This window comes from Ciconia boyciana, chromosome 5, assembly GCF_034638445.1.
Source record: "Ciconia boyciana chromosome 5, ASM3463844v1, whole genome shotgun sequence".
In the NCBI taxonomy this organism is placed as follows: Eukaryota; Metazoa; Chordata; class Aves; order Ciconiiformes; family Ciconiidae; genus Ciconia; species Ciconia boyciana.
Window position 1 is genome coordinate 31,507,478 of NC_132938.1, and position 23,193 is coordinate 31,530,670.

Consider the following 23,193-nt stretch of genomic DNA (forward strand, 5'->3'; position numbering starts at 1 on the left):
ACATGGTGCCTCAAGTCAGGACCTGCAGAAGCACATCGCTGGCGTGACCTGCAGGCTGTCGCTGGGGGCTCCCATGCCGTCGCTGTTTGCAAAGCAGACGTGGCTGCTCCCTGCTCACGCAAGGCCTGCTCTGCCCAAACCAGTCACTGCGGACGCACTTTCGAAACATGGCTGTGTGGGATGCAGAAATACGCGCCTGCCCGCGTGCTCCCCTGCACAGGGGCGGCCACAGCAGAGCGGCTGCTGCCGGAGCTCCCCGGGGCACGGGGCTGGGGAGCAGCGATGGCAACAGCCCCCCTCCTCCCCAGCGCTGCCCAGGCACGCTCTCCTGCCCCTGCCCTCAGCAGCTGTGGGATTACCTGCACATCGCCTGCTCCTCCCTCCCACTCCCCAGAAATGTCCACCCACCTGCCTGGTATCTTCCTCTCCTGCTAATTACCCAAAACAATCAGCCATGAAATCCCCGAACCAGATTTAGGATTCAGTTATACTGAATTGACAAGAGAATTAGACTGGGCTCCAAATCTTGACATAAATTATATTGACTTAAAAATATTTATTATAACCCATTATGCAGATATAACTGGAGAGCTACCAACACATGTTTTAGCAGAAAATGTGAACTCCAATGATTTTTTCCCAAAGCAACGTTACTGATGTCACAAGTGCTTTAGCTGAGCATGTGCTGCTCTGCAGGATTCACTGGATGGATGGAGTAACACAGTCATATATGTAAAAATAATTTAGGGAGGGTTTATACCTCTGTTTAGGAAAGCACATTGGTAACATTTAAAAAATTTCTTTCAATCAAGCCTGATCCACACCAAAAAAAAAGATACTATATGAGTTTGGTAGCTGGTAGGGATGGAATTAAAGTGCTTATGACATAATTCAATCCCCTATGGGAAAAACTCATCGACACCTTTAAAGATGCCTTGGGAGGTACCACTATGAAGGCAGCCCCACCGGCGCTGTGGAAGCACATGTGGAAGTCACTCCTGAAGTCAAAAACCCATGTGTACTTCAGGCCTGAAGCTCAGTGAGCTGCAAGGTGGTGGCCATTGCTTTATGGTCTTAATCTGTTGATATCATGATGGTTGGAAGTAGCACTAAAGACTAATAAAATTAGGTTGTTCTGTATTTAAAGACTTGGAAATATAGTCCAACTATTTTTTCCTGAGAATCCTGACTTAAAATCTTATTTTACTCTAGAGCATTAATAAGTACCAGCATGACTATGCCCACACTAAACATCATTACTTTTCTCATAGATATTATGAAAAGTTTGAAATATCTTTCGCTATCTCCTTGGAGGCAGTGAGTCGGCTAACTGACTCAGTGATATTTGGTCAGATAAACCAACACCTGGATACCTGCCAAGTAACACTCGGGTTTCTCTCAGGAAGGGAAGGCTTGACCCGCACACATGCAAGAGGGTCAGAGGGAACCGTCTCCCTTTGGTGCCAGGCTGGTTTGCTTTCTCAGGGCAAAAGAAAGGCAAAGGAAGGCTTTTCTTTCTTGTCATGACAAAACCTGTATGATTAGAGTGCAATTCTGAATACGGGACCCCACGTACGTGTAACGTGAGGGAGGTGGCTGACAGGTAAGCACTGTAAACTCGGTGAGATTACAGGCAGCTGCAGGGAAGCTGTTTCTGGGTTACCGGAGGAGACCGCGGCCGAACTAGCGGGTTTGTCTCTCCCCAGCGTTGTTAAGCCTGCGGCAGCTTCCCTCCTGCCTCTGAACCTAACCGAAGAGAGAGGATGGCGACAGCCCAAATGCACAAGGTAACGTTATAAACACAGATTCCCCCCCTCCGCGCTGTTTTGGGCGCCAGCTGCAGGGACAGCGCACCGCGAGCACGGCCCCTGCCAGCCCCGGGCCCTCTCGATCCCCGGGCTCACCGCCCCCACCGGGGCGGGCACCGCTTTCCACAGAGCGGGAAGAGGAAGTGAAGGCGCCGCCGCCGCCGCCAGGCCCCAGCCGCCCTCCGCGGCGGTGGGCGGAGCGGGGCGGGCCGGGGCCGGGGCCATGCCGGCGGTGCTGGGCGCCGCCTGGGCCCTGCTGGCCGCCGCCTTCCTGGCGGCCCTGCTGCTGCTGGTGCTGCGGCGGGCCCCGGCGGCACGGCCTGGCGGCGGCAGCGTCTCCAGCCTCTTCCAGGATCTCATTCGCTACGGGAAGACGAAGCGCGGCTGCGGGCAGCGGCCGGCGTGGCTGCGCCTCCTCCAGGTGCCCAAGAGGTGAGGGGGCGGCTTGGAGGGCTGCGCTCCTCCGAGCGAGGCTGTTCCGTTCCCTGCCGCCATTTGTGCCAGTGGAATGCTGCGCGCCTTATGCCACAGGAGCACTGGAATAGCTATATATGCATCTCAATTAATTAAACTGAAGATGTAGAAAATAAATAGCATATGCAAATAGCATTGCGTATTTTTATAGAGTTGGGCTCAGTTTCTTTGCAGAAGTGTTACTCTGTGTTTACAGATGGGGAACCGAGGAGCATAGAGACTGTGGTCGTACAGAGTCCGTATGTTCCAGATTGGAACAAAAGCCTAACCCCTTGAATCCCAGTCCCATGCAGTATCTGCAGAACAAACCTTCCTGCAAACTCGGGTCAGGGACCTGGGAATACGGATTCCTGAGTGTAACTGTGACTGTGCAAATATACTGCCGGTTCCCTGTCTTAAACTGATTCTCAGTCGTCGTCTTCTTCCTTCAAGGTTTCTTTTTGAAATGTGACTTAGGATACTAGTAACAGCGTGTTAACGTAACAGTCTGGACCCTGCGTGAACAGTCTCTCATAAGGCAAAAGAACCACTGCGTTATCCAAGCGCATGTCTTAATAGCTGTGTAATAGCATGAAAGAGGGAAAAGGTGGGGGGGAAACATTTACAGCTTTCTATATGTTACTGGGATTTCATCGGTTTTGATCAGCCAAGATTCATGACTAGAACTAGCCTTTGACTTGAACGTAGGCACGGCAGGATCTTGCAAGGCCAGCAGGACAGGACTGGGAGGCTACTTAACCCAAAGATCCGATCACCCCTAATGTAACCATCTTGTTATCACTGATGCATTTTATATACGTAGCTTTCAAACCAAATGTTAAAAAAAAGTTTTGTGACACAGCATGTTGGTCACGGAAAGGTTGTAATGTAGTATCTTGGTTATCAGGCTTCTGGTTACAGAAACTACCCAGGATTGTGTTTAAGCTCTGCGGTACCCTCAGTGAAAATAAGGGCTTGTAAAGGCTTTGTCTTAATTGCAGTGTACTGCAAAGTGCCACATTCTTAAGGAAGGTTCTTGTTTGAGTTGACCTTTCTCCAACAGAAGTTTCCCACGACCCCTTCTTAGGGAAGATGGTGTCTGAAGAACGTGGCTTTTTCAGGGAATTGGTCTCGAGCTCTCAACATCTACGAAGCGATTCTGTTACTCGAGTAGTGAACCCGTAACCCTGCTAGCTGAAACAATAGAGAAGATCCTGAAGGTAGCCATTGAAGGATTTTCTGTTTCCATTCATCTGCATCTTGTTTCCAAACATGCATTGTATTTTCACTAGCCTGGGCTTGTTTTTAACTGTGCCATTCCATCTTGTCAAATGTTATGATTCGTTTCAGGTTGGTTTGGCAAATAGTGAACATTCCTCTCCTTGAGGGATGACACATACTTACTGCAGTGCTGGATCGCTCTGTAGGTCAGATACATCCCCAGTGTAATTGGGATTGCTGAAAGCTCGCGGGGCATGTCTCTGCTAAGCTGGCAGGACTTGTTTGTGTTCTGGTAGCAAAAAGCAATGTGTGTGGAGAAAGTTCTCTGGCGAGTGGTGAGGCAGAAGCCTACTGAGTAACAGGACAGCAGGGAAAGAGCTTGAAACTTGGAGGTGGCGATGAGTTTTTTATCAATATACAAGTTCTATTTATTTGTCTTCTAAGCAGAAAATGAGGAAGAGGGGCTAAATTTTACTTCTGCTGTTTGCAGATCAGCAGAGCGAAGGTTGCTGTCTCTGCTTGGTAGGAGAAGGAACCGAGGAGGAGAAGTGATTGTCTGAAGGGGCTACTGACTGCTAATGGGCAAGGCGCTCTGGGGCACGCAGGGATGCTTGCTACGTTTGTGGTTCTAACTTGGCCTCTGTATTGCTGTTGAGAGATAGCCGAGCTGCTCTGGGAGGGGGTCACTTTATTTGGTTTCACTAAGCAGGGGTGTTGTACCCCTACACTCCCCCAAAATAAAAGTTTGCATATTCCAGAGAAATATAGTGTCTGACTATGGAGTTATATGTATTTTGTACCAATAGTTACTTTGTCAAGACAAGGCCATCAGTGTCTTCCCATGGTATGTATTTCATCTCTTTGCAGGTGTTCCCAGAGGTCCTGATTTTTATTCATAGCCAAAGGGGCTTTTAGTTTTAAAAGCAAAAGGAAATACTGAATCACTTAGTTTGAACTGGATATCGTAGGCTGTTTAACTCCATCCAGTTACCTGTCTTGACCGTAATGTCTTGCATTTCAGTAATGCATAATGTGCTTTTATAAGTGCATTATAGTGTTGGTGGATTCTTTGTGTTCTTCAAAAAAAGATGTGGTCTTGCCTTGTAATCACCCAGTAGCATTGGTGGTCTCTCCTTTTTTTCTATATGATTGTTGCAGACCTTGAATTTGCAGAGGGACAAGATATTTTAGTGTACAGCTCAGTAATTACTTCTGGGTGCCTTTTAGTGTCTGCATTTGTCATTTATGAACTTTTAACACATCATGTAATGCATCCACTAGAACTGAGGCAAGTGGGAGTGCTGCTAGGCACAACAGCCTGGAAATGCCCAGAAAATTAATTTGGATATGCTTTCAGTGGTGTAAATTATAAAGAAAAAGTTGTGCACATCATGATTAGTTGTAAGCATTGAGGAATACCTTTGCAATGTGTGGTTTATGCTTTCTCCTCTATAGTGCAGCTAGTAAGGTAAGCTAAGTTAGAGGTTATTCCAGGCAGCATTTTGCTGGAGGAAGAAGGGGTTAGGTTTATTCCTGCTTGGTACCACTGGGGTCCCAAGTTCTCTGCTTATGGATGTGGGGACTAAAAGGGAATGTACTCACCATCAGGTAAGTATGTCCTGCAGCTACATTTCCAACTAAGGAACAATGAGAACATTAATGAAGACCCTTTTTGTTTCCACAGGTGGTTTACTCACTTTTATGTGGTTTCTGTGCTCTGGAACGGCTTTCTGCTGATCTGGCTTTTCCGAGCTGAGTTCCTCAGAGGGTCGCTCCCATCATGGATTCAGCACGTGCACCGTGCTCTTGGCAGAGATTCTCAGAGTGAGGACGCGGGCAAGTATTCCAGCTATTATGATGCAGCCATATAAATATTAGAAAGCTGCGCTACCATCCTGTGCTGAATTTGTATTCTTCAAGTGCTACTTCATCAGCTGCTTTTAAACTAGGTTCCAAGTGACTTTCCTGGAATACCAAGTCCCTTTGTCGTTATTCAAGGTAGAAATAATTCTAATGTATCGATATGATGGCTTTCAGCAGTCCTTTTAGCAGAAAGGGCCATGAGCACCTTCTAGAAGTAATCTTGCTGTGGTCAGCGGTGCCTCACATGTACAAATATTTTCCCCAGTGCTCAGTTAATTTAAAATGAGGGTAAAATTTTGCTGTGGGGAGGGGAAAAAATAGCCTTTTTGAAGGACTGTCGGGGTTAAATTGTTCCTATCTGTCTCAAAGTTGATATTTTTTACCTGCAAGCAGATAGTGAGCACTTCTCTGCGCTCCTGGTTCTCCTGCTGCTTTGGCTGCATAGCTGTCGAAGACTTGCAGAATGCCTCTGGACCAGCGTGTTTTCCAATGGAGTCATTCATATCGTGCAGTATTGCTTTGGACTTGGTTACTACATTGCCATTGGCTCAACTGTGCTATGTCAAGTGCCTACTAACGTCAGGAATGGTAAGTGCCTGCTTAGTTATTACCAAAGGTGCAGTTTTGCTCCCATTTGTTTCCGTCGTGGCAAATAGTTCCGTAGAGGGCTGCTTGTGTGAGAAGTGTGTTAACTGATGAGATGTAAAAATACTTACTGGCATAGTTCAAAGTAACTACGTTTCAGTATATCACGTAATCAACCAGCATTATACACAAACACAGAGACACTGACACACACTTTCATGTTAACCATCACTGTTACTTCCTGAAAGACATCTCATGTAGATACTTTCGGGATCATTACCGATTAGTTTTGCGTTGAGATACGTATGCTTTACGAAGGACAGTAGTAGGTACCAGTTCTCAAATGCCACTACGCAACTTCAGTTCTCAAACAGGAGTTTGTTTTTTTGTTGTAAGCTTTCCTGTAAGGTGAGTCTGCAAGTCTGTCTTGGCCACCTCCTTTGTTTTCCATTGAGAAGTCGCCACTGCTCTGCCTTGCATCAGTCAGTCACATAATTTTTGTAAGGTGGTCATTACCAACTATGTAACTTTAGTGAAGTTTTTAACCATTTCCAACCAGATCAACTCTAGTTTAATACAGTGATTTTTTTAAAAGAACCTTCAGATCTCCTACATGTAGATAAAGCCCTTTTCTTTCTGGACCTGTCTTCTACTTTTCACATCTTGTAGATTCTTAGAGATGGTGTTTTGGCTTTTACATTGGAAATCATCCTTAATACAGTTAACATTTTTTTGAAGGCCTAAACGGTTCACGCTGTAGGTGTAAGTGTATGTATGTATGTATGTATATATCTCACTCACTGTGAACAAGACAAACAACTGTGTACTTATATGCTGACCTGAGCCATGACAGCATCTTTAATTAGGATGATAAGAATTACAAACAGTGTTGAATATTGAGGTCTTAGACTATCAATTATGTATCGGTTGTACATCATGCTGTACCTCAAGCTACTGGATTAAAAACTAGATATTTTTAGTATAGAGCAGTTAAGGGAAATGAACTACCAGCTGAGCACTGAAATGATGCAGGATTTAAAAGCATCTTTCAAGGGATTAGAGGCTTACTACTAGAGTTTTGTAAGACACTAACATTTTAAAAATGTATACAATGTTTTGGGATGATGCTTGGGAAGGTATTTCCTGGCCGTATATTAATGAAACATATTTCATTCAGGAAAAGAGCTTTCTGTGCAGATCTGCTGGTATCACATTGTAGGAATTATGATGTACATTTGGGCCTCTCTTCACCAGCACAGATGTCTTGTGATTCTAGCTAATCTTAGAAAAAGTAAGTCAGGTAAGATATTTCATTTCTGCCAGCCGTTCACTTAGGTAATTTTTTCCTGGTTGTTTCAATAGGCTTCTGTAGCTTCTGGTACCTTAAAACACAAGTATTTTTCAGTTCCGGGAGTGTGGTGCTCTCTATAAGACTTTCAGTAGATTAAATAAGGTTGTTTGGAAAAAAGATTGGATGGCTGATAGTTTTATAGAACTTAAAATGAAGCTCTAGCTTCTAGTATCCTAAGGAGAGACACATGCTAATGCTTAGGACTTGTGCCACTCCTCTGGGACCTCACTCCTGTCTCCATGTGGGCTAAAAATAGGTTTCCTTACTCTGTATTTGCGCAAACAGCCAGAGGTGGCATCTTGTTTCATTAAGAAGTGAAAGCTGCCAGATCAGATGGAGGTGGATGATGATGATGATAACTTTTAATGAGCATCTTGTTCTGTAATTGTGAGTAGAAGATAAAAGTTTGTTTAATGCATGTTGTTCTCAACTGATTTCTTTGTTTGCTTTCAGGAAAGGTCGTAAGTCTGAGCCACAGTGTACCTTTCGGAGACTGGTTTGAAAGAGTTTCTTGCCCTCATTATTTTGCAGAGCTCCTCATATATGTATCTATGGCCATCACGCTTGGATTTCACAACGTGACGTGGTGGTGTGTAGTGATGTATGTTCTTTTTAACCAGGCACTGGCTGCTGTTTTGAGTCACGAGTTCTACCAGAAAAACTTTAGCTCCTACCCAAAGCATCGAAAAGCATTTATACCATTTGTTTTTTAGAATATTTCTTCTAAAGTATCTTTAGTGCAAACTGGGAAATGTTTTCTATAAGGGAACAAGAAATTTACGGTTTATTAAAGCCAAGGTAAAATCGCACATTTTCTCTAATTCTAGCTTAAAAGCTCATAATTTTAATGATAATCTCATCTGTGTTACCAATTTATATGTGTAAAGGTAAGGTCTCTGCATATCATACAAGCTAAAAAAAGGTTTATTGAAGACCTTAATTCAAACTGAAGAGATGCTAATTGGCTCTTTTCTGTTTTATAATTATATCTTATGCATAAAACACTTGCTGCTGTACAGCAAGCCCAAATACATATATGTGAAAACTGTAGTGAAAGGAGGGTGCAGGGAATCATTTGAACTACTGTATTTCATGCCTTGTCTAATATTTAAGCATATTTTTCCTAGTCTCTTTTCTTTGAATCCCATCAGAGGGAGGCAAATTGTGTATTGTCTTTCTGTGCTGCCCTGTTGATAACTAAAACCAGCCAGTGCTTTATAACTGCAAGCACAAAAAACGGTGGAGAAAGCTGCGGTGGAGGAATGACTCATGCTCAGCAGTGAAGATAAACAGACCCATTCTCTGCATTATCTCTTCTGCACTGAAGTGTTTTCATTCATTGATGAAAACTCCTTGTTTATCCCTAAATTGGGAAAATCATGGAAGGTTCTCTGCCTACAGAGACAGCAGAAGAGAATTCGCAGAAAATTAACGTTCTTGGTTATGGTTCTGTTGTCCTTATAGCGGGTTATTGGAATCCCTTGTGTGTTAGAGGGGGCAGTTATGCAGGATGACCGTAACCACGGCTACACTGGTTTTCAAACAGCCTGTGAGAGCAGATGTAATGAACTTCCGAGACAGAGAACACACGGAAACCGGTACCTGACACGCGTTGCAAAGAAGTTCTTTACTGGGGAGGTGATGTCACTCAGCACAGGGGGTTTTTTGCACTTAACCATTGAATATTTTGGTCCTTTTCATGATACTCGAGTGAATGATCAGTTTGCGTGATGTAGCATACGGATGCTGGTGTTTCAGCGTGTTTTCTACTTACATGCGTATACTATTTTGTGTATGAATTTTTATATACTGAAGTATATCTTATGAATTATCTTAATTAAAACAGTTTATTACACCTTCTATTTCCATTTTGTATAATTATTCAAAATCAAGCTATGTCTTTGCAAAACATGAGCAATTACTTTGCACAAAATGTTGTGCCTCTCCTGGCTCTTGCGACCCTCTCTCCATCAACACTTCCACAGCTTCAGTTCACCATGGAACACAAACAACCCTGTCTTGGGACCGCATCATTCCCTATTTTTTTTTTTTTAAGTGATTCTCGGCAGGCTCCTGCCTCCGAGCATCTCCTGTTTCCCTGGCGTTCTTGGTCCTGTTACTGGACTGTTAATTGCTCCTCAGGGAGCACACCCCTCTCCTCGCCCCGGGGAGAGCACCGGGGCCCTCCTCCGGTCACGCGTAGCCAAAGCGCTGCTTTGGACTTGGGCTTTGAGAAACCTGGATGTGCCCAGGCCATTTCTATGCACTTTTTTTTTGCCTTCTTACGCAGCCGTTGTGCTTTCTGTCCCTCCGCGCCCTTTCCCTGCCCGGAGGCAACTCCGAACGGAGGAGGAACGCGCTTCGACTCGCCCGCTCCCCCGGGAAAGCCGCACAGCCGCCCTCCTCGTCCCCTCCTCGACGCCCGGAGCCGGAGAAGGGGATGAAAACCAATGCCTAGGGCTCACCCCGGCGGCTGCGGAGCTACCCCTGGGCTCGCAGGGGGCCGCGACGGGCCGCGGGACCCCCGCCCGTTCCGGCCGGGCGGGGCGCAGCGGAGGGCGGGGCGCCTGTCAGCGGCGGCCGCAGCCAATCGGCGGGGCGCGGCCCCGCCTCTCCGGGCCGGGCCGTTGCAGGAAGCGGTTGGGGGACGGTTGCGGTGCCGCGCGGCTGGGGCGCTGCGGGCAGGGCGATGATGCGGCGCCTTTAAGAGGGGCCTCGTGCCGTGCCGCCCCCCCCTCACCACCGCGCTCGGCCGCCATGGGCTCGTTGCCGTCCCCGCCGCCGCTCCCGCGGGCCGCCGCGCTGCTGTTGGCGGTGTCGCTGCTGCTGACGGCCCCGGCGGGGCTGCGCGCCGCTCCGGAGGAAGAGCCCGGCAGGAAGAAGGAGCCACCGCCGGCGGCGCAGGGAGCCGAACCGCGTGAGGTGAGGCGGGGCCGGACCGCGCCGCGCCGGCTGCCTGCACACCCCCTCCCCCCCCCGCCGCTTCTCTCAGCCGGGTCACGGGAGCGGGAGCGGCCCAGTCGCCCCCCGCGGCAGCTCTCAGCCGGTGGGGCGGGCCCGGCCTGCAGGACGCCTCGCCATTTGACTCCTAAATTCTCCTCTTTTAGCGGAAAAAAGGAAAGCTGCAGGGCCAGTGGCCCTGCAGCTTTCCTTTTTTCCGCTAAAAGAGAATTTAGGCCCATTATGAAGAACGGACTGATGTTTTTGTGCCTCGCTGCATGCAGGGGGGGAACCCGACCTCTCCAGGTCTTCCTCACAGAAGCAGATGAAAGCAGGCTTTGTTGTGACTCAAAACCTGCCGGTTTTTCCTCAATATTTAAGATTAATTTCCTTGCGTTAAAACTTTTAAAATGGTGTTCTTAGTTAGGGGATTCTAGTGCCGGGTGATCACACAGAGGGATGAAAAAATTGTTAACATATGGCTTGATGTAGCATAGAGTATGCCAGGTTTTAAAGACCAAAAAATAAAAAATTTACAGCACTGCTAAAGGTGAAGGAATTCTGGGAAGTCACCGTGTATCGTATAAAGCATGGAAACTTTTAAATTTCAAAACAAAAAACTTACAGCACTACTAAAAGTGGAATGCTGGGAAGTCACCATGTTAAAACACGTTGCAATCTGTCTCCTGGTAGACGTGCTGAAACAAGGTTTCTTAGCCATCTCTGGTCAAGCATGTGAATACCGACTTCCTTGTTTTGGGTCTTGCTTTTAACTGTAGATATCTTAATCTCTGTAAAAAGTAAGCTCTTCGGTGAGTAAGTGAGATCTGGAGTGTGCTGGTCTGGTTTGACCACTGGAAAGTGTTAAAGCTTGTTTTCAGCAAACAGAGCATGTACAAAAAAAGCTGATGAAAACTTCTGTAAAACTTTCATGCAGCTGAGACGCAAGATTCTGCAAGGGAAGAAAGTGATCCTGACAGTTTTTGAAAGGACTTCGTATTTCTGCTTAAGCTATCCTAGTTGCCCAATTTTAGTTTGAAGAATTTAATTCTTAATATTTATATCAGAAAATTGCTTGTTTGGTCAAGATCATAAAGTAAATAACCAGGGATTGTAAAGACAGCAATATTAGAGCTGAACTAAAGCAGCTTTCCCCATGTTTTGTTGTAACAGTGGTTCTCATGTTCTGGTAATAGTGTGCACGGTGAAGTACTGCTTTAATAATCAGTGCACGATCTGACCTTTTTGCTAAGTGCCTAACTAGCAATTTGAGGTAGGTGGCAGCCAGTAACTAGTTAATGATCATTAATGATGTGTGAGAGGTGTATAGTTAAAATGTCACACTACGCAGTATGCTATGACAGGAGAAACACAAGGCTCGGTACTTATGCAAACTAACTATTCAAGCCTAATTAACTAGTGGTGTTTCTGTTGGGTTTTTTTCCCCCCTTTTACAGAAGGGGTCCTCGGCGGTTGCTCCAGTTCACATTGTCAATGAAGAGTCAGCTGACAAGACTAATTTGGGCTTTATTCATGCATTTGTGGCTGCTATATCGGTCATCATTGTATCAGAACTGGGGGATAAGACCTTCTTCATTGCAGCCATCATGGCAATGCGGTACAACCGTTTGACTGTACTGGCTGGTGCTATGCTTGCCTTGGGACTGATGACATGTTTATCAGGTTAGCACTCCTTTCTTTTTGTTTCATCTCTTAAAATGTGCTGGCTACATATTTATCAATAAATTTTACTTGAAATTAAAATGAAGGTAGTAGGTATATGCAGTTTTCTGTTTAGAGGAGAGTGTGAGGGTTTTCCTGGGGACCGTGGCTCAGATTGAATATTTAGGTTCTTACCTGTAATGAGGTGTTTGCGCTCCCTGGACCTCACAGTGAGCTTAAGGAAGAGGACTGGGATTGGGAGCCTAAGCACTTCCTTTGATTTTTTTGGGCCACTAGTTTCCTTTTTATTTTTATCTCCTGTTAAATTAGCATGCCTAAAGGGAATGTGGGAGTGACTTCTCTTTTTCCTCCTAAGGCAAAAGATTCTTAATATGATGACAAATTTCCCTTGACTGACTTGTGTCCCTGTGTGTGTAGCTGTTTGGATTTGTGCTGGGAGCTGCATAAGTGGAAGATGACGTTCTGCTGTGATCCTTCAGGATGGGTGGTACTGACAGAGCCAAGACCTGGGGCGGTGGGAAGTGAGCTATCAGGTGGCACTTGAGGAACCTGTAGCTGTGGGTGCTTACGTAGCTGTGATTGTAAAATGGAGCAGCTTTCAGGTGTATCAGATGCAGCATAAATTTTGTTGTGGGTGTGCTCATTCCTAATGATGCCCATTTCAGAAATAATTGAAATAGTGTTCATTGGTTTATATACACTGGAGACAGCCGATTAACTGGCTTCAGGCTTCTCAGCAAGTGTTTCTATGAATGGTTTTTGGATGTGTAGCCATTGCTATACATATTGCTTCAATTATTATTGCAGTCTCAGAGCACTTTCCAGTTGCACTGTGTGTAGTGATAGCATTGTATGAGTTTCTTCTGTTACTCACTTAATATAAGTCTTTGACGCTTCTTCCACTTCTGCACTGCTTGCTTCATTTATTTATTTAGTACCACAGGTGATGCACTATTCTGTAAATCTTGCAATCTCTTTTCTCCTGCCCATTATGGCTCTCCCATTTTCTATACTAAGTCTTTCTTCAAATCTTTCTTGATGCTTTTTCATAAAACCTTTATTTTCTGCTTTATCCCCCAGTTTAGAGGTTTCCCACTCTTTCTTCCTTTTCAGAAAGGAGCCCCCCCTTTTTTTTTTGTTTCTGTTTTTTTTGTTTTGTTTTGTTTTTTCCTTCTCCCCTTTCTCTACTGCCCTTGTTTTATACAAGCTGTGTCTGGAAATTCTTGAGTGTTTTTGCCCACCTTGATTTCATGAAACCATGCTCACTTAAACTCACTGGCTCCAAGTAATCACTATTGGGGGTATTTATCAAGCTGTGCTTAGGGACAGTTCTACCCTTGTGACAAAATAAGCTGTCTTATCATTCTGATTATTTCATTCCTTCTATTCTTGCATATGCAAATAATGCTAAAAAAATCTTTTTGTATAGCTTCTTGCATTGCTTTACTTTAGTATTTTCAGTGTTTAAAAAGAAGTTTAGTTTAAGTCCTTTTTTATTTAGCTGTGCAACTAATGCTGTTATTCATATATGTATGTGCCGTGTTTTCTAATAGTACAGCCTGATTAATTTTGGTCTCATAGTCTTACTTTTGGTAGTGGTAGTGTGGATTAATTTCCAGATTATGTAGTAACTTCTGAGTGCATTTTTCAACTAAGAAAGTGTGTGCAAGAGAACACACACGGTAATATGCTTCCTTTTAGCTGATTGCACGTGGAGTAAAACAACAGGAGTTGTGAGTGCATGGTCCAAGCAGCCTTGAATGTTAGGTGTGTGGAGTTTTAATTTCCTCTCATTTATGCAGGCCTTTTTTGTCCAAAAATGCTAACTAGTCTTACTTTGTGAAGAAGCAAGTAATTTGTCCTGGATACATATTTATTCTTCTTTGAGAACTAGTTTTGGCTTAGTTTGATTGCCTTCGATACCCATAAAAGTAGATAGATGCACCGTGGAGGTAGCTTTTTGGTCTTTGAGTGGGATCAGTGTTTTTAAATTAAAGGAAGATCAAAGCTGGTTGCATTGTGTGTTTGTGGGGAGCGTGGGAGAGAAGGCAATAGTAATGTGCAGGTATTTGCACTTGGCAAAAGAAGACAGACATGGATTCATGCAGCTGGATGCTTTGTGGGTATGTCTAGTAGATTTAACTTGTAGAAAATCTTATCCTAACTTTATCTGATAAATGAAATTATTGGAAAGAGATGCTATCCAACATATAGCCATATATAAAAATGGAAGTAACTGGTATATACCATGACTAGTCTAACATGGTTACAGATGATAGTTTCATGGCATGTTTGGAGAAAGGCAGGATGTGCATAGTCCTTGATGGGAAGGATAATGCTGCTTGGACTGGCTCTTGGGAATAGCAGCACATCAGCTTTGCCTGGTGTGCCTTGTCTGTGTGTTAATAGACTTTAGTTTCTGGTATGACCAGTAATGGTTGGAGTTTCTAGAGTGTTGTTATCTTGCAAAAAAACCCAAACGAACAAACAAAAAAACCCACAAAAAAACAAAACCTAACAAAACATGCAATATTTATTTATCCGTGGGTATTTGAATTGCAGAGTTTGCTAGTGAGCATTTCTTAGATATGGGAAATACAATTATGATCCTCATGCTTATTTTTTTAAATGACACATTTGTTTTCTTTTCAGTTTTATTTGGATATGCCACCACGGTTATTCCTCGTGTGTACACATACTATGTGTCAACGGCACTGTTTGCAATTTTTGGCATCCGAATGCTTCGGGAAGGCTTGAAAATGAGTCCAGATGAGGGCCAGGAAGAGCTGGAGGAAGTGCAAGCAGAAATTAAAAAAAAAGATGAGGAAGTAAGTCATAAACTTGCTGTGAATTATGGATGATGAAATAGTTACAGCTGTGAAGCTGCAGAATGGCACTGTCATGTTTGGGTTGTTCAGCTATGTCTGTGATTGATAATCTGACACAGAAAACGTGTGGTAAATGGGACAGAAGTGGCCCCTGGAGGCTGTTTCAACAGTTGATTCTAGTTCTGTGGCAAGCCTGGCTTCTCAGGAAAAAAGGGACTTTCTCCATAGATTCTTTTTTTTTTTTTTTTTATGCATTACTAGCAGACAGGGTATCAGCAGTTTACTCTTGCCTCTCCTTTTATTTCTTTTTATGGTCAGGCAGAATAATGCGGAGGTTTGTAGTGTTGCAGCAAAGGTCTCTTATAATAACTTTCTAAATATACTGGTCCACTTCTAAGCAGTAGTGTGGAGTATTAATCTTATTTCTTTCAAGATTTTTTTTTCCCCTATTCATTTTATGAAATCCTAATTTGAGAGCCACCACTTGGGAAGAGGGGGATCCCTGCTTTAAAAATAGGAGGAAATCTGTGGTTAGAAACCAGGTGTCATTCCTACTGAAACTGCTGCGCAAGTGTAAGCAGTACAAGATGGACAATAACTGGAGGTTAGAGGTGATTACAAGTGTTTATATATGTGTGTGTATATGCACACACATATGTGTGCATATATATATTATATATATGTGTGTGTATATGCACACACATATGTGTGTGCATATATATATATAGCTAGTTTTTTTAAAATGGTATCTAATATAAATAATACATGGATAATGCAGCAGTCGGTGCCTAATAACATTCCAGATACTTAAACTGTAAAGCTGGTATTTCATTTGGGTTGTGTAGATGACATTTCTAGTCTTACGGGTTTTGTTTTGTTTTGTTTTTCCCTTGTCCTCCACAGCTTCAGAGAACTAAACTGTTAAATGGGCCAGGAGATGTGGAATCAGGGCCAGGCACAACTATACCTCAGAAGAAGTGGCTACATTTTATTTCTCCAATCTTTGTTCAAGCTTTTACTTTAACGTTTTTAGCAGAATGGGGTGATCGTTCCCAATTAACAACCATAGTCTTGGCCGCCAGAGAGGTGAGTGTTGCAGAATGCCTACTGTTCTTTTTCCCTCTTTGGGCTGCCTGCGGAGAAGTGGGAGAGACAAAATACTCTTGCAGGAGGTATCAGATTCACACCTGCTGCCTTGCTGTGCCTTACTTAGTGTCACAGCTGTGCCGAGACCTGAAAATAAATGCACTGAAGCTCTGTGTATTATTAAAACTATTGTTACATGATTGGGACTGCACAGGCCCTTCTGGAAATAGTTGTCTTGTATCATGCAGCTGAATATAATTGTTTTTGTTAGTGTTGAGAGATGTTACAGAACCTCTTTTTCTTTGATGTATGTGGTCATACAGTTTTAACACAGTAGCTTTAAAAAGATACCTTCATCCCAGCAAACTTAAAGCTGTTAAAAAGATACCTCTTTTTAAAAATCTTAAGTGAATACAGTACGGTGTATAGAACAAAAAAACTCTAAACTGCTGTGCAGTAATACTGTAAATGAAATGGTATTCAGCATGATGATTAGAATGTATGTAACTGTATTTAAAGGAAAATTAAGGCTTATAGTCAACCTTGTAATAAACATAAGGAGCTTGCCTGTGCTCTTTCATGCATTGAGACAATTTACAGTTTTTCCCTAGGACTCGTGCTTCTTTCAGTGTACTCTCAGACCTTCCCTAGGGATAAATCAGGGCTGTGTAATGAAGGAGGCTATAATCTGTAGGAACCTCTTGTCTTTATTTACAGTGCAGGGAAGGTGCTTAGAGCTAACAAGGCAGGGAACAGTGGGACGAGAGGATGATCTCATTGTTCAGGCAGTTATGTGCCATCTTGGAAAATGAGGAATTATTACTGCCTCTGCCCAAGTTTTTATATGGTACTAGGAAAGTTGCTTAAGCCCATCTTTTCACAGGTGGTGGTTGACTTCTGGTTTGTATTTTCTGAGTGTCCCATTAGGAAGTGTCCATCTGACTCTGGGGTCTGATCTGTGAAGTGCTGAGCATTGCAACTAAAGACTGTGGATGTTGTACCTTTAGCATATGAAGTGTTTGTATAAGTGCTACAAAAATGAATACTACAAAAAATGAATTGAAGATATCTTGATCTTGGCTTTCAAAATCAGTGAATGATTATGATCTGGATCTTTTTTCATTTTATCTGTGGGATTCTTTTATACCCCTTTGTGTCATAATATGTTCAGATCAATCCTTGTTTGTGAAGTACTAAGATATATAGCAGAAGTACTACAGAAGTGCTTATAAGGAAAGAAATTATCTTTATACAGAGATTTGAGTAGTGTGGTAAGTCAGCTGGGACCATACATTCTTCAGTGAAAAGAAAACAAAATACTGGATGAATGTTCATTAAGCGAGTAGCATTCATCTTGTCACAACCAACAAACAGGGCTCCTTTGGAGGAAAAAAGGTGATAATTTGGCTGTCTTGGTGCATACACCAGGGGAATGAGTTAAGTCTGTCTTAACCTAATCCTCACAACAGTCCTTAAGAACTTAATTTTACACCTTAATAGTTTACTGTGTATAAGAATTGTTCATCTGTTTCAGGAAACAGAAAAGGAAACTCCACAGTGTCCTACTAGACTGGCTCTGCCTCAGCTGCTGCGTCTGAGCACTTCTGCTCCTGGAGACGCTACGCTGAGGGAAGCTGTTATAACTTGTTACCTTCCAGGGACAGCTCTAGGGAATGGGGTGGGGGCTGAGATCTACCCTACCCAGTGGGGGCTGTATAAGTAACTCCTGACAGCAAGGAAATGGGGATTTACAGACTCTTTGGGTCCTGCCCCTGATCCTGGAGGCAAGTGTGTTCTGCTGGCACAGCCCTGCTTCTGACCTCTGCTTGTTGGTGGTTTGCTACTTGTCCTCTGCTTCCTTCTCACCACCTTTTCTCACTGACATGAGGTTTTAGTTCTCTTGGCTGGTCAACGTTGTCTGTTTTCTTCATACTGTATCATTTCCTAGATAGTTTTGTTGTTTGTCTGTTAGAGATTTCATGCATTCCTCGTCTGAAGGCAGCAGCTTTTTTTCTTCTCAGAGCTAAAAGTCTGAGATGTGCAGGGGACTCAACTCCACTTTCCATCATTCATCTTTGTACAGCAGAAAGTCATGCTCCTACCTTGCCTTCTTTATCGGTCATTAAAAGATTGGTTTCTGTTTCTAATGCTGAAGTCTTCTGTTTTGAGATGTTGAATACAGATGCTGACCGTAACTGTGTAATTTGTAAGTAGATCTGAGAAACTTCTTTACATAGTAGACTTGTTCACGTATTGATTAGCTGTTTGTTATGCAGTGATGTGAAAGCTGTCATTGACAGTAAACTTTGAAAACAGTTTATAATCCTCTGGACTTAAACTCTTTCGTACTTCCCTCTTTGGATGATTGAGGGGGAGAGTGTAGAGCACAAGCTTGTGAAGCTGAACAAAGGAGTCAGAGTGTTTTAGCTGCTGAAAGCTTTCATTTGCAGTTCATGGTTTTATTTTTCTCTTTCTTTATAATTGGGTTGGTGTTCTTCCAGCTGATGCATACTGTGTTTCTCAACAGCTGCCACCTTCCCTCTAGAGGTTACTTAATTGTTTAAGTACAGTAGAGCGATTTCTGGATCTATATTTAACAACTTGAAGATGCTTCTTGGTTGAAACATGCCATATGCTCCTGTATTAGTCAGATTTAGATTTAAGTCTGTCTAGCTAGCTGACGTACACTGTTACTGGTCTTTAAGGCAGTGATGGATAGCAGAGTAAACAACAGAGAGTATCCTCCATGCTTGACAGTGTGCACAGGGCAATCAAGGCATTGCTCCTTCATGGCAGGAGGTTGTCGTAGGACTAGTGGGTTTTCAACTGTGCTGATATTTCCCTTCTGTTTTTTTTCCTCAGGACCCCTATGGTGTGGCGGTAGGAGGAACAGTGGGACATTGCCTATGCACTGGTTTAGCAGTTATTGGAGGGAGAATGATAGCACAAAAAATTTCTGTTAGGACTGGTAAGTGAAAACTCGCTCCAGCCAAAAAAATGCGTTAATGCTGGTAATGTCTGTGGTGTAAATGACTACATGTTTGGGAACAGTGTTTCTCAAAGCTTTTGGAAAACCCAAAAACTTTGGGTTTTTTGAGTCTGTGTCTTCCATCCCACCTCTCCCTGCCTTCCCCCTGCCCCGTGGTCAGCTCCCCTCGTGCGGGGTGACCTTGCACTGTTCCCAGGGCTGTGTGTCCCTCCTGCCAGGCAGAGTCCCAGCACGTGTCACCCACCCTGGACAGGGTGCTTCTGAAGGGTCTGGCCTTAATTGAACTTAAGGGTTTACTGACTCTGATTTAAGGAATCAGTATTGTAGCTCCAGGTTTAAATATGGACACAGGTGAAGCACGTTTTGCTTCACTATTAGCTAGCTTGTAGGAGACCAGAGGAAGGAAATACAGTATTTTGAGCAGTCGGTATGTATTGTTCAACAGCGGGTAATAGAAATTCTGTTGTAATTCTGAGTGCAGACCTTCAGGTGGGCAAGAGAACTTCATACTTACAAGTTATGCCGGCCATATAAAAGCTTTAAAAGCTACTCTGTGTGTGGCATAAATGTTTTTTTTTATTTTATTTTTTTATCATACCTGCTATCTGTAACAGTAAGTACCAGTAAGGTTACATTGTGGTGTTGGGTTTTGGTTTTTTTTTTCTCTCCTTAGATTAGGTTGCAGCTTGTTTCAACTGTCAGTCCTGTGATGTAGTGAGATTTCTTGCTCCCAGGAAGGACTCTGTGAAGCTGCTTCCTGTATTTGTTCTGTAGTTGCAGAAGCTGTCAAAAAACATGTTCACTGCAAAAAGTGAAATGTGTGTTCTGTCTTGTTTGTTTGCCAAGGAAATCGGTGATGAGGTGCTAATCTAAAAATGACTTAACATGCTCCTCATAAGCTCAACGTGGATCTTTGGCCACAGGAATAGCCTTATTAGGTTAGACTAAAGATCCATCTAGCTCGTTAGCTTGTTTAGAGAAGAGTAGGAGAGCGGTCCAAATACAGTGGTGCTTTCCTGGAATACTGTCCCAGCCTCCAGCCGATTGTGGCCATTGCAAGCAGTTAATGTTTTTGATACTGTCTCTTCAATGTAGTTACCTGAACTGTGCAAAAAATGCTAATTAGTATGTCACTCTTAACTGATGGCTTGCTCCAGCATGAGAATATTGTATCTTATTTTCCCCCATAGAGCCAAATACTCAACAGCAGATATCAACCTCAGTTTTATACTAGCTTAAAGTAAGAAGAGTAAAACAAAGCTTCCTCCTAAGGACCGGAATATATTCTTGTAGATGCAGTTAGACAATGGGATGGCATATGGGCATCCTGACACTGAGCTAGAAACAACGTCCACTGTTTGCAGCATACATTTTAAAGTAAGATTATAAGAAAAATAAAATCAGTAATGTGTCATGGAAGATATTTAACTTTCAGTATCTAATTTCTTTTTGGTTTGTTTTTTCTTTTCAGTGACAATCATAGGAGGCATTGTCTTCTTAGCATTTGCATTTTCTGCACTATTTATAAGTCCAGACTCTGGTTTTTAAAATTTTTCATCACTGCAGAAGAACAAGGATTGGAAGCATCAAGCAGCTATCCTTGCACGTTTTTGTATATAATGTACAGAATTATAGATAAAGAAGCACTGAAGATGAGACACTGAACTTTTTATAGCAAGTGATTCATGGGACTGACACATTTATGTACAGCTTCTGCAGTGGAGATCTGCTTATTGTCTGGTTTGTTTACTCTGTGGTGCCTGCTCCCTTGGTGGGATTTCCATGGTTTTCTTGCTTGCTGGGCCTGGCTCAGCTGAGTTCTGAGGATCTACTCTCATAAGTATTGAGGCTTCCTCTTTTCTTCCTCTGTTACACATGGCCACCTTTCCTGTTTCTTCAAGAGCTGATTCTTAAGGCTTCTGGAAGCAGACTGTGTCTTGTTCCATGTTGCTCAACAGACGGCGTTAAGGAGAAAACTGCTGGCTCCCACCTCCAAGGACTTCGGTTCCAGGGTGCCCCCGAGGCTGGATAATCTAAGCAACAAGAAACCTGGGAGCAGTTCCTATGCCATTGAGTGGCTGAGCCACCGGCGGAGAATTTTATAAATTTAATTTAGAGGGAAAACTTCTTAATCAGGGATTTTTATCAGGAAATTGATGTGTGGCGATTAACAACCTACCATGTTCAATATGCAATCTGTCTGGAGCTAGTATTTGACTTTTTTTAAAATTTTGAAATATTAAAGTATATGAAAAGTAATAAAATGGTCCAACTTAACAATGTTCCATTCCCAGGGTTGAACAGTAATGGAATTCTTAGATTTAGATGTGTTCCTATTTTTCTTTTTAGAAATAGAAATGTAATCTGGAAGAGTATTAATAAAACATAGTGTCTCAATTTGAGTTGTTTTCAGTATTGTTTTTGATGGTTCCCATAATTCCTGCCCCAGAGGTTTACCTAGTGATTATGTACTTAAGGTGAGGGAAGTTTACTAAATTTATTTTGGATACTGTTATAAATACCAGTTATACAGACTTTGAAAATGTTGACCACTGGAGATATGTGGGTTGCTGAAATACATGCTTTTCTCTGCTCTTCAGTGATGCTTTGGATTCTGAGCTAATGGCTTGAATAACCCACTGAGATCTGCTCAGTAGCAGTCTTGTAAAATAGAAGATACAGTTTCTAATATTGTGAATCTGCCTCATTGAAGCTAAAGCAAAACAGCATTACAAATGTGACCATTCCATTTGTGGCTCACAAACAGAGCAGTCCCTAATCGTCCTCTTAGGTTTCTCTGCCCAGAAAACCCCTTAATGCCACACTTCTCAAACTCTTAAGACCGCAGCAGCGCAATGCCCGTCATGCACAGTGGTATGAAAACAGGCTACAGTTTCAGGCTCCAGGTCTAAAGGTTCATGTCTTGGCCTGAAGGAAGGGTGCTGCTGGCAGTCCTACCGCTAATTACTAGGTGAGGCACTGCGTTGGTTTGGTGTTGTGGTTTTGGGGGTTTTTTTTGCTTGTTTTTTTCTTTTGAACCAAACATTGTAGCCAAAACCTGCAGCCTCTTCTTTCCCACAGCTGGAAACACACACTCTGTCCATGGCGTGTTTCAGCTCCTGTGTGGAGGGGATTTGTAGCAGAGGTCATGTTAAAACAGGGCAGGAACAGGGAACCCAAAGTAGGGAAGAGCCTCAACTTTTAACTGTTTACTGGACAACTGCTTGTTGTATTAATCAGAAGTGGTGCTGCTGGGCTACAGTATGGTCATACGGATGTGTCCTGGGTAAAGTGACTGTGGTGCCGTGGTTCATCCTGCTGAAAATTCTTGCTCAAAATCAAGAAAGCCAAACCAGTTGGCTGTGCTCTAATGTAGAAGCTTTCCAAACTTCAAATGCGCTGTTTAAAGCTGTTTTGATATGAAAACAATTAGGATCAACTGAAAGATGAAGCTATTTAATGTGGTGTTTGTAGAGGTAAGTGTGAAGTTGCAGAACAAATCTCTGCAACTTCCACACTTATATTTTGCTATTACAAACTTACACATGATGCTAAGTACTGCTTTTGACCAGTCATGGCAATGCATTTGGCTGCTCTCTAATGCTAGCTAGGCAGGTAGGAGTGAGTTTGAATAGTGTTGTTTTTTTTTTTTTTTTAAAGCACAAACATTGTCTTATCCTTGGAAATCTTATAAAATCAGATAGCTCATTAATTTTTAGTAAAAGCTTTGAAAGGTGCTTTAGTAGTTGCTACTAATTACAGTGATTTAATGTTGTCAAGTGCCTGCTGTAATTTTTCACAATTTAAAGAATCTAGTTGGGATGTAACTGAAGCCTGGTGGAGGTGATGGAGGACTCCACTGATGTATTTTTAGCAGCACTGTGGCTGCTGTGCTGTCTCTAGCACAAATGGTGTCCTTCCACAGCGTCTCAAAGCACTCGCACCCGGCCATCTCTTGCCTGTGGGCTGGTTGGGATTTTAGCAGCTTTCGTCATGCTTCTTTCTTCATCTCTAGTGCATTGCCATCGGAGAGGTGTGTGGCACTGTTCTGTCTCAAAATTACCTGTATCTCAAGTATCCAGGTGTACCTTAAGGAGTGTGTGCATGCACATATATATATGTGTGTGTGTGTGTGGCTTACCCTTTAGGGGTAAAAACTTCCAGATTTTGTTAAAGCCTTTCCTTTGCCTATGCTTTCCTTAAAGTAGTGGGAAATCTTAATTGATGAGGTAGGTATGTTGTTGGTAAGATGAAGTAAGTCTGCTTACTAGAGCTAAAATGTTCTGGGAGAATATGTGAGCTGGGTCACTGGCCCCTGGGCTAAAACACCCAGTGTGGGAGATGTTGAAGGCAGAACATGGGAAGATCTGGACTGAAGCTGCAGTG

The 23,193-nt window shown here is 43.2% G+C and overlaps 2 protein-coding genes across 2 annotated transcripts; both read left to right on the plus strand.

Moving 5' to 3' along the window:
• Positions 1 to 1,884: 1,884 nt before the first annotated feature.
• On the plus strand, positions 1,885 to 9,135 carry SRD5A3 (steroid 5 alpha-reductase 3). The gene is made up of 4 exons (XM_072863244.1): positions 1,885 to 2,240; positions 5,167 to 5,322; positions 5,743 to 5,933; positions 7,735 to 9,135. The coding sequence occupies exons 1-4, from the start codon at positions 2,032 to 2,034 to the stop codon at positions 7,992 to 7,994; spliced, it is 816 nt and encodes a 271-aa protein (XP_072719345.1). The 5' UTR covers positions 1,885 to 2,031; the 3' UTR covers positions 7,995 to 9,135.
• Positions 9,136 to 9,903: 768 nt separating this feature from the next.
• TMEM165 (transmembrane protein 165) lies at positions 9,904 to 21,202 on the plus strand. The gene is made up of 6 exons (XM_072863245.1): positions 9,904 to 10,203; positions 11,679 to 11,904; positions 14,557 to 14,732; positions 15,636 to 15,818; positions 18,681 to 18,786; positions 20,279 to 21,202. The coding sequence occupies exons 1-6, from the start codon at positions 10,039 to 10,041 to the stop codon at positions 20,353 to 20,355; spliced, it is 933 nt and encodes a 310-aa protein (XP_072719346.1). The 5' UTR covers positions 9,904 to 10,038; the 3' UTR covers positions 20,356 to 21,202.
• Positions 21,203 to 23,193: the final 1,991 nt, after the last annotated feature.